General features: G+C 26.0%; 2 protein-coding genes across 2 annotated transcripts; one reads left to right on the top strand and one right to left on the bottom strand.

Annotated features, from left to right (window-relative positions):
- Positions 1-70: 70 nt before the first annotated feature.
- Positions 71-11,069, top strand: LOC122851004. The gene is made up of 16 exons (XM_044150050.1): positions 71-279; positions 368-714; positions 791-848; positions 899-1,224; positions 1,296-1,409; positions 1,484-1,702; positions 1,768-2,020; positions 2,089-2,236; positions 2,307-2,589; positions 2,661-2,883; positions 2,962-3,174; positions 3,252-3,374; positions 3,436-3,660; positions 10,413-10,570; positions 10,675-10,854; positions 10,956-11,069. The coding sequence occupies exons 1-16, from the start codon at positions 216-218 to the stop codon at positions 11,067-11,069; spliced, it is 3,048 nt and encodes a 1,015-aa protein (XP_044005985.1). The 5' UTR covers positions 71-215.
- LOC122852511 (iron-sulfur cluster assembly scaffold protein IscU) lies at positions 4,033-5,172 on the bottom strand. Its single transcript, XM_044152378.1, has 4 exons — positions 4,975-5,172; positions 4,613-4,837; positions 4,457-4,535; positions 4,033-4,372 (listed from the first exon to the last, which is right to left on the bottom strand). The coding sequence occupies exons 1-4, from the start codon at positions 5,062-5,064 to the stop codon at positions 4,260-4,262; spliced, it is 507 nt and encodes a 168-aa protein (XP_044008313.1). The 5' UTR covers positions 5,065-5,172; the 3' UTR covers positions 4,033-4,259.
- Positions 11,070-11,107: the final 38 nt, after the last annotated feature.

The following is an 11,107-nucleotide window of genomic DNA, read 5'->3' as shown; positions in this document are numbered from 1 at the left end:
AAATAATGTTTGACAGTTTTTAAGAAGCATGTGTGTTGTTGACTATTTCTAATAAATTTAGATACAAAATTTTTAGAGATAAGATAACACAAAAAAAAAAATGAAAAAAAAAAATAAACTACAGTCTATTTTAGTATTGATTGTTATGATCATTCACATCGTTGTTGTCCACAGTAGTAAATTTTTTTATTTTATTTATTTATATATTAAATGAAATGGCTTATTTGTTTATTTATTTATACATCCTGGTGATTCAATTATACAGAACAATGTCATACAGTAAGTAGAATATTATCATAAAATTTATCTTGATAGAAAATCAATTTACTTTTTTTTTTTATAAATAAAATGTATATTTTTTTTTCAGCTGAAATACCACCTGTAAACATTGAAGCTGAGCTTGGTGACATTGTTGATATCTCTGTGGAAAAACCACCAGGAATTATTGAAAAATGTGAATTGATTAATTACCAATATGTAAATTTGGAGCTGAAAAAAACAAGCTATATTTTGTATGATAATTTTAGTAGAATCACTTCTGATAAACATATTGAATTAACAACTAGCTTTCAGTCTTGTTCATTTTCATTTAAACCATTAATGGAATATTTTTATGGAAGATGGAATATAAAAACAAAATACTTGTGTTATAAAAATACACCATGTGCATACGGTGAACAAACTCAAAATTATTATATCTCCAAAAAACATATGGTATAAAAAAAAATTACTTTTCTTTTTACTCTATTCGTCAGACAAATCTATTATAAAAATTATTATTTATTTTCAGGTTCAAGGGTATTGTGGATATGATTACTTCAAAGAAACTGGTTCAGTAAAAATAAATGGTAAATATAATATTTAAAATTAACGTTCAATCATTTTTTTATTCAACAAGTTATTTCAGATGAAACAAAACTAGTCAAAATTGGTAGTACAATTACAATTGCACCTAGGATAAATTACAAACTAGAACATTGTCGTGTTAAATGTTCTCTGCATCATTATGAATCCAATAAAACATACGACAATGATTTAGCAATAAACAAAGTATTTTTCACACTGGGAGATAAGTTTAATCGTTTATGTGAATTTACATTTATTGAATTTAAAAAAGAGCACATTGGAAAATGGAAAATTGAATCATATCTTAGTGATAAAAAAATGCAAGAAAAAAAAACGATGATAAAACAAGTGGACAATATTTATTTATTTGAAGAAAAGGTAAAGATTTTGCTTTTTATATAATAGTTATCAATTAAACATTAAAACAATTCATTTTAAAATTTGTTTAGATTAAAATATTTGAGCATAAAATTAATCCAGGATATATTGGTCAATATTTGGTGATGCATATGAATAATCTAGATGATAAATTAAGAAACTGTACAGCCTTTGATGAAATAAGTGTAATTTAAAAATTTATAAACTCAGTAATTTTATTAAATTAATAATGCAATTTAATTGATGTTTTTTGTTGTAGAAAAATACATATAGTATTAATTTGTTGACTAATGACAGTAAGGATATTCAACGATATGGAAATTGTGGTATTCGTATACGTATTAAAAAAATTAAATTTGAAGAATGGTACATAGAAGAATTTTTAAATAATGTAAACAGAAAATATTATTTTTTCCAAAGATTAACAGATGAATTGGATTATAAATTATCGAAAGAAATATACAACAATAATACAAAAGTAATTATAAATATTTTTAATAATTTATAGATAAACTAATGATTATTTTTTTGTTTTTTTTTTAGAAAGAACTTATATCTAAGAAATATAAATTTATAAAAAAAGGATCAACATTTATGTTTGATTTAGGTTTGTGTAAAAAAAGTATTTTTTGTGAACTTGAAAGACCAAATGGTACAATAATATCATTAACAAAGGATAATTTTAATTATAAAATAAATGATGCATCATTCAGTGATGATGGAGTATGGATTGCACGTTACCAAGTTGATGATGAAATTATACTAATTGAAGAAAAATATATAGTATCAATTTGGGGTAATAATAGTAATTAAATTAAAAAAATAAATAAATGATATATTTTTAAATATGATTATCTGTTTTAGATTTCAATCATACAAAAATTTTTATCAAAGCTTCAGAAAAATTTACAAATATAATATTAAATACTCTTGAAAAACCTAAGACGTGTGTACTTGAATTACCAAATGGAACAATTATTACAAGCAAGCCTAAGCTCAGCAATGCTTACAGGTAAAAAATAAATAATCATATAATGATTGATTAATGTATTTTTATTTAAAATAAAATATTTAAATCATAGATATGATATGCTAGATGACAATGATAAAGAGGGTAATGAAAGGTTTGATAAATCAATTGAGCACAGCTTTGGAATATGCAGCTTCAGAATTAATTGGAACAGTCAACATTTAGCTGAACAATTTGGAAAATGGAAGTATACAATGAAATTTTATAAATTTAATGACAACGACATTATTCCTGTTAATCGAAAAATTAAAAATATCAATAATCAGCAGGGAGAGCTACACAACATTCTTGAATACAATTTTTCTACCATTGTTCAGCTAAATGATAGTTTTTTGGTTTATATTTTTTATTATCTCTCAACACCAAGTATTTTTTATTTATAAAAATTAATTAATATTTATTTCAGATTGATTGTTCATACCCTGCAAAATTATATTTTTGTTATATTCAAAATCCAGTTAACGAAGTCACATCAATGACAGATAAAAATGCATTGTACAATGGTACTTGTCAATTGATCATTAAAAATGCTGAGAAAACAGATGACGGTATTTGGTCATGTAAAATTGGAATTGAAGAAGATATAAAAAGCAAAATAATTGTATCAAATTTTCTCATTTCAATCAGAGGTATAGCAGTATAATTTTAAGTATTATATTAAATGTTATTGGCTATTTATTAACTTGTAAATGTTTTTTTTTCCTCAGATGTTTTCTTAACTGGTCAAATTATGACAAACAAAAACGCAGCGAATAAAACTGATAAATATTTGTTTCAATGTGATCTTAAAATATCAATTGATTTATTAGAGGCCTCAGTTATTTGGTGGTGGACTCGTCCAGATGGTTATAACATTTTTCTTAATGACATAAGATATTTTGTTAATTACGATGTCAGAAGTTCAACACTATCTTTCAGCGGTAAATATTATAATTATATTTTATACAATTAATAATTAAATAATTGTTAATAATAGATGTATATTTTTGAATTTTAGAAATACATGAAGAAGATATTGGTACTTGGACATGTCATGCTCAGTTAATTGGAAAATCTCAAAGCAATTTGACTTATACTTTGAACTTTGAACCAGATGTTCCAGACAATACCATATACCGAAGTAATTATGATGTAATTTTTATATTTATAGCTATTTAATTATTTTAAATTTATAATTACAGATTATATCGTGGAAAAAGAAATATTATATCCTGTTGCTACAGATAAAGACAAAGACCTCACAATAAATTGTCATGTTAAACATAAAAGCTATAATTTTCCATCAATTTCTACTTGTTATTGGTTTCGATCAGATGGTACCAAGATAACTGGGATATCAAACATGCCTGGTGCTGAATACTGGGTAGGAATTATCACAAAAACTATCTGCAGAATTAAAATAAGAGGTAAATATTATATAAAATAATATAACAAGTAGTAAACTTTTTTTTTTAATTATGTCTTTGATAGATTGGAAAGATTATATTAATCAGGGTACATGGAGTTGTTGTATGGATATAGAATATAGTAAACAAAATCTTACGTGTGGAATGGTAGATGACCCAACAACAAATTCTAATGGAATTTATATATTTTTTGGAATAATTAGTTTTGTTATTATTGTACTTGTTGGTATTTTAATTTGGGAAAGAAAAATAACTGCTGAGTATGATTCATCAAGACATTCAGCATATAAAAGATCATAATTTGTATAAAATATTATGAAATTTTTATTGGAATTAATGAATATTTAACGTATATTAAAAAAAAGCCATTGATAAATTTATGGTTTTTTAAAAAACTATATTTTAATCAGTTTTTTTAATAGAAATTCATTTTTGAATTATGATTTATTGTTAAACCGTTTGTACAAATTTAAAATATTCATATTAATTTATATATACACACGGTTGTGAATTGAAATCTATATAATGATTTAATTCACGAGAAATATATTTCTTTTAATACATACTAGAATTTTAATGATCCTTTATATAGATATTTATTAGACATCTTTATTTTCTGTAGTTATTTTATCATCTGAATTTTGTTCTTTTGATTTTTGCAATTTCATGCGATAATCCCAGAGTGCTGCCTTGATTGCATCCTCAGCAAGCACTAAAAATTTATAATGTTAATAATATAGTATGTTAATTTATAAAATAAATATTGTTTTTAATTAATATTATAAATTAATCTTACTCGAACAGTGTAGCTTGACAGGTGGTAGGCAGAGTTCTTTTGCAATGTCTGTATTTTTCAAACGTAAAGCTTCATCAATCTGTAAATGAAAAAATATATATAATAAATAAATAATACGTCAACGTGTATTTTAAGATTAAAAATAATTAATATTACAGTTTTTCCAATGACCCATTCAGTTGCCAATGAGCTTGATGCAATTGCTGAACCACATCCAAATGTTTTAAATTTAGCATCAATAATTTTACCATTATCACCAACTTTTATTTGAAGTTTCATAACATCACCACATGCCGGTGCTCCAACAAGTCCAGTACCAACCATTATATCATTTTTATCCAATGATCCAACATTTCTCGGATTTTCATAATGCTCAATAACCTAAAACAATAATAACGTTATAAATTATTTTGAAATATTTGTTAATTTTCTTGTCATTTCATCATATTGCAAAATAATCAATGAATATGTGAATGACGACTGTAATTAATTGTTTAAATCAAGGTTATAATACTTACATTTTCATGATAAGAGGCAATTGGTTGATGTCTAAAAAGACTTGACAATGTTCCCAATAACTTGGGTGGACCCATTCTCCAAACTGACATGTTTATTTATTTAATTATTACAAACTGAATAAAAATGTTACTTGCTTCGTTACTTTATAATAATAAACTACGCGTGTAATGTTTTTTTTTTTTTTGACAAATAAAAAGTTTGGTTGTCTCTTACTCTCTTTATTCTCTCTCTTGGAATGATAAGTCAATTATCTATGCTACCAGCAAAATTGGCCTGTCAAAATTTGAATGTCAAGAAAATGACTCCTAGCATTCTGTATTCCCGATGAATAATGAGTGAAATGTTTAGAAATTACTTCTTTGGTTTTCTGTTAGTCTAATATTTTTAGAGAAAAACATTACCAATCCGTATCAGAAAAATAGAATGACTAAAAAATATTTAGTATTTTTAAAATTATAATAAATTAGTAATTTAATATGTAAATTTATCAGGAAATTATAAGTTAGAACAGGTGAATTTTAAAATATATAAAATACCTCTTTGCTACTTCTATGCTCCTGTTGAAATAGCTTATTTTTTTCAATAAAAATAAAATAATAATATTGAATTGATTAAAGAATTATTATAGAGAAGGAGTAAGATATAAAATATATGAAATACCTCTTTGCTAGTTGTATGTTCCTGTTAAAATAGCATATTTTTTTCAAACGAAAAAAATAAAAATAATTATTTTATTAGAGAATTATAATATAGAAGGAGTAAGTTATAAAATATGTGAAATACTTCTTTGCTTGTTCTATGTTCCTGTTAAAATAACTTATTTTTTCAAAAAAAAAATTATAAATAACAAATTAATTAGGGAGTTATAACATACAAGGAGTGATCTCAAATATATGAAATACCTCCTTGCCTGTTCTATGATCCTGTTCAAACTGCATATTTTTCTTATTATTCTTTCTATTTGTTTTTCTAAAAACAAATTTTATTTTTAAATGGCAGGGAAGGGAAGGACAGGAGGTGGATGATGATTCTATAGGTAGATAAAATACCTCCTTGCCTGTTCTATGATCCTGTTCAAACTGCATATTTTTCTTATTATTTTTTCTATTTGTTTTTTTAAAAACAAATTTCATTTTCGAAATGGCAGGGAAGCAGGACGGTCAGGAGGTGATCTATGAATTTGGTGAAATACCTCCTTGCCTAATCTATGATCCTGTTCAAACTGCATATTTTTTTTATTATTTTTTCTATTTGTTTTTTTAAAAACAAATTTTATTTTTAAAATGGCAGGGAAGCAGGAAAGTCAGGAGGTGATCTATAAATTGGATAAAATACCTCTTCGCCTGTTCTATGATCCTGTTCAAACTGCATATTTTTTAAATTATTTTTTCTATTTGTTTTTTTAAAAACAAATTTTATTTTTAAAATAGCAGGGAAGCAGGAAAAGCAGGAGGTGATCTATGAATTTGATAAAATACCTCCTTGCCTGTTCTATGATCCTGTTCAAACTGCGTATTTTTTTTATTATTTTTCCTATTTGTTTTTTTAAAAACAAATGTTATTTTTAAAATGGCAGGGAAGCAGGAAAGTCGGGAGGTGATCTATAAATTGGATAAAATACCTCCTCGCCTGTTCTATGATCCTGTTCAAACTGCATATTTTTTAAATTATTTTTTCTATTTCTTTTTTTAAAAACCAATTTTATTTTTAAAATAGCAGGGAAGCAGGAAAGGCAGGAGGTGATCTATGAATTTGATAAAATACCTCCTTGCCTGTTCTATGATCCTGTTCAAACTGCATATTTTTGAAATTATTTTTTCTATTTCTTTTTTTAAAAACCAATTTTATTTTTAAAATAGCAGGGAAGCAGGAAAGGCAGGAGGTGATCTATGAATTTGATAAAATACCTCCTTGCCTGTTCTATGATCCTGTTCAAACTGCATATTTTTTTTATTATTTTTTCTATTTGTTTTTTTAAAAACAAATTTTATATTTGAAATGGCAGGGAAGCAGGAAAGTCAAGAGGTGATCTATGAATTGGATAAAATACTTCTTCGCCTGTTCTATGATCCTGTTCAAACTGGATATTTTTTTTATTATTTTTTCTATTTGTTTTTTTAAAAACAAATTTTATTTTTGAAATGGCAGGGAAGCAGGAAGGTCAGGAGGTGATCTATGAATTTGGTAAAATACCTCCTTGCCTGTTCTATGATCCTGTTCAAACTGCATATTTTTTTTATTATTTTTTCTATTTGTTTTTTTAAAAACAAATTTTATTTTTGAAATGGCAGGGAAGCAGGAAGGTCAGGAGGTAATCTATGAATTAAATAAAATACCTCTTCGCCTGTTCTATGATCCTGTTCAAACTGCATATTTTTTAAATTATTTTTTCTATTTGTTTTCTTAAAAACAAATTTTATTATTGAAATGGCAGGGAAGCAGGAAAGTCAGGAGGTAATCTATGAATTGAATAAAATACCTCTTCGCCTGTTCTATGATCCTGTTCAAACTGCATATTTTTTAAATTATTTTTTCTATTTGTTTTTTTTAAAACAAATTTTATTTTTGAAATGGCAGGGGAGCAGGAAGGTCAGGAGGTGATCTATGAATTGAATAAAATACCTCTTCGCCTGTTCTATGATCCTGTTCAAACTGCATATTTTTTTTATTATTTTTTCTATTTGTTTTTTTAAAAACAAATTTTATTTTTAAAATGGCAGGGAAGCAGGAAAGTCAGGAGGTGATCTATAAATTGGATAAAATACCTCTTTGCCTGTTCTATGATCCTGTTCAAACCGCATATTTTTTAAATTATTTTTTCTATTTGTTTTTTTAAAAACAAATTTTATTTTTGAAATGGCAGGGAAGCAGGAAAGTCAGGAGGTGATCTATGAATTGAATAAAATACCTCTTCGCCTGTTCTATGATCCTGTTCAAACTGCATATTTTTTAAATTATTTTTTCTATTTGTTTTTTTAAAAACAAATTTTATTTTTTAAATGGCAGGGAAGCAGGAAAGTCAGGAGGTGATCTATGAATTTGGTAAAATACCTCCTTGCCTGTTCTATGATCCTGTTCAAACTGCATATTTTTCTTATTATTTTTTCTATTTGTTTTTTTAAAAACAAATTTTATTTTTAAAATAGCAGGGAAGCAGGAAAGGCAGGAGGTGATCTATGAATTTGATAAAATACCTCCTTGCCTGTTCTATGATCCTGTTCAAACTGCATATTTTTTAAATTATTTTTTCTATTTGTTTTTTTAAAAACAAATTTTATTATTGAAATGGCAGGGAAGCAGGAAAGTCAGGAGGTGATCTATGAATTGAATAAAATACCTCTTCGCCCGTTCTATGATCCTGTTCAAACTGCATATTTTTTTTATTTTTTTTTCTATTTGTTTTTTTAAAAACAAATTTTATTTTTGAAATGGCAGGGAAGCAGGAAGGTCAGGAGGTGATCTATGAATTAGATAAAATACCTCTTTGCCTGTTCTATGATCCTGTTCAAATGGCATATTTTTTTTATTATTTTTTCTATTTGTTTTCTCAAATACAATTTTTATTTTTTAAATGGCAGGGAAGCAGGGGGCTAAGGAGGTGATCTATAAATTGGATAAAATACCTCTTCGCCTGTTCTATGATCCTGTTCAAACTGCATATTTTTTAAATTATTTTTCCTATTTGTTTTTTCAAAAACAAATTTTATTTTTGAAATGGCAGGGAAGCAGGAAGGTCAGGAGGTGATCTATGAATTTGGAAAAATACCTCCTTGCCTGTTCTATGATCCTGTTCAAACTGCATATTTTTTAAATTATTTTTTCTATTTGTTTTTTTAAAAACAAATTTTATTTTTGAAATGGCAGGGAAGCAGGAAAGTCAGGAGGTGATCTATAAATTGGATAAAATACCTCTTCGCCTGTTCTATGATCCTGTTCAAACTGCATATTTTTCTTATTATTTTTTCTATTTGTTTTTTTAAAAAGAAATTTCATTTTCGAAATGGCAGGGAAGCAGGACGGTCAGGAGGTGATCTATAAATTGGATAAAATACCTCTTCGCCTGTTCTATGATCCTGTTCAAACTGCATATTTTTTTTATTATTTTTTCTATTTGTTTTTTTAAAAACAAATTTTATTTTTGAAATGGCAGGGAAGCAGGAAGGTCAGGAGGTGATCTATGAATTTGGTAAAATACCTCCTTGCCTGTTCTATGATCCTGTTCAAACTGCATATTTTTTTTATTATTTTTTCTATTTCTTTTTTTAAAAACCAATTTTATTTTTAAAATAGCAGGGAAGCAGGAAAAGCAGGAGGTGATCTATGAATTTGATAAAATACCTCCTTGCCTGTTCTATGATCCTGTTCAAACTGCATATTTTTTTTATTATTTTTTCTATTTGTTTTTTTAAAAACAAATTTTATTTTTTAAATTGCAGGGAAGCAGGAAGGACAGGAGGTGATCTATAAAATAGATAAAATACCTCGTTGCCTGTTTTGTGATCCTGTTCAAATAGCATATTTTTTTAGTAAAAGTAAAATAAAAATATAAGTAGGGAATTATAATATAGAAGGAGTAAGTTATCAAATATATGAAATACCTCTTTGCTTGTTCTATGTTCCTGTTAAAATTGCTTATTTTTTCAAGAAAAAAAAATAAAAATAAATATTTTATTAAGGAATTATAATATAGAAGGAGTAAGTTATAAAATATATGAAATACCTCTTCGCTAGTTCTATGTTCCTGTTAAACTAGCTTATTTTTTTCAAGAAAATAAAATAAGAATATTTAATTTACTACGGAATTAACAGGATCGTAGAACAAGCAAAGATGTATTTTATACAATTCACGGTTTACCTTCAGTCATTTCTGTTCTCCTGATATTTCAAAAATAAATTCTATAACTTTAAATAAAAATAGAAGAAATGAAAAAAAAAATATTGTTCCTCAACAGGATTATAGAACAAGCAAAGAAGTATTTTATACAATTTATGGTTCACCTCCAGTTATTGTTTTTCTCCCGATGATTCAAAAATCAATCTATTATCCTATTTTAAAAAGAAAGTTTTGTATTAGGATAATAGAATGAGCTCATAGAGGTATTTAATGAGTAATGAAAAATAAAAAACGCCGGAGGCGCAGGTTTCCTCTTGTCCAGTATAATTTTCATAACGGACTTTGAGCACTGCAAAACCAACTACTTGATTATTTATAACGGTCAATTATAAGTATATTTTTTCATATCGTTTGTTAAACTTTTGACAACCCCCCCGCCCTCTACAATCAACCCCTGAGTCCAGACATTCCAGCGTTTTCCCGCGTACTGCACAGTACACAAGAGAACACACAAGAAGAAGGAACAAGTTACAACAAGTTTCAGATCATTTGCACTTTAAACAATGTCGTACTTAAATTATAAAAAAAACCAATCTTTTTTAGATATTTATGATTCAATGTTCAGAATTAAATATGAAGATGATCTTGAAAATGTCAAGTGTCAATTAGCAGAAGCAAAAGAAAAATTACATCAAACTTGTGAACAACTGGAAAAAGAAAAAAATAAATATCGTGATGTAGTGAATGAAAATATAAAATTGGTATGTTATTAATTTATGTATTGTTTATTTATCATCTGAACTAATAATATAATACATTTTGATATTTTTTTAATATGTAAATAAACGACTTTTTATATTTTCAGAAAAACCAGTTAAATAAAAATATTGAGAACAATAATGTCAATAATTTGTCAGAATCAGTCAACAAGTATCTTAATTTACAAACAGAATTGGAAAAATCAAAAAAAGATTCTTTTTATTCACGTAAACAGATGGATCAAGAGACAAAACAGGATCATCTTCTCAAATCAAGACATCCATTGGTGAGTTATTAAAATATTCAAGCAACAAATATGTTTTTCATTATTTTATTTATAACAATATCGTTTAATGTAATAATTTTTTTTTTCTTTTTTCTTTATAGAAAAAACGAATATTTGACAAAAGAAAATTGAAAAGTCAAGTAACAGCTTTTGTTCAAAACTGTCAAACAGAATGGAACGAGATCAATTCAATTGTCATCCCAAAAATCATCTAAAAAAAAAAAAAAAACAAAGAATATCACTTTCTTTAAAA

Source organism: Aphidius gifuensis, linkage group LG3 (genome assembly GCF_014905175.1).
Source record: "Aphidius gifuensis isolate YNYX2018 linkage group LG3, ASM1490517v1, whole genome shotgun sequence".
Classification (NCBI taxonomy): domain Eukaryota; kingdom Metazoa; phylum Arthropoda; class Insecta; order Hymenoptera; family Braconidae; genus Aphidius; species Aphidius gifuensis.
The sequence above is the reverse complement of the archived record's forward strand: the minus strand, read 5'-3'. Positions and strand labels throughout refer to the sequence as shown.

Excerpts from the sequence above, each read along its gene's own strand:
- LOC122851004 (XM_044150050.1), top strand. The coding sequence starts at position 216 with ATGGCTTATTTGTTTATTTATTTATACATCCTGGTGATTCAATTATAC. Across the intron at positions 280-367 it reads ATACAGAACAATGTCATACA|CTGAAATACCACCTGTAAAC; the intron begins GTAAGTAGAATA and ends TTTTTTTTTCAG. Across the intron at positions 2,021-2,088 it reads ATATATAGTATCAATTTGGG|ATTTCAATCATACAAAAATT; the intron begins GTAATAATAGTA and ends TATCTGTTTTAG.
- LOC122852511 (XM_044152378.1), bottom strand. The coding sequence starts at position 5,064 with ATGTCAGTTTGGAGAATGGGTCCACCCAAGTTATTGGGAACATTGTCA. Across the intron at positions 4,838-4,974 it reads TTGCCTCTTATCATGAAAAT|GTTATTGAGCATTATGAAAA; the intron begins GTAAGTATTATA and ends TTATTGTTTTAG. Across the intron at positions 4,373-4,456 it reads TGTCAAGCTACACTGTTCGA|TGCTTGCTGAGGATGCAATC; the intron begins GTAAGATTAATT and ends ATAAATTTTTAG.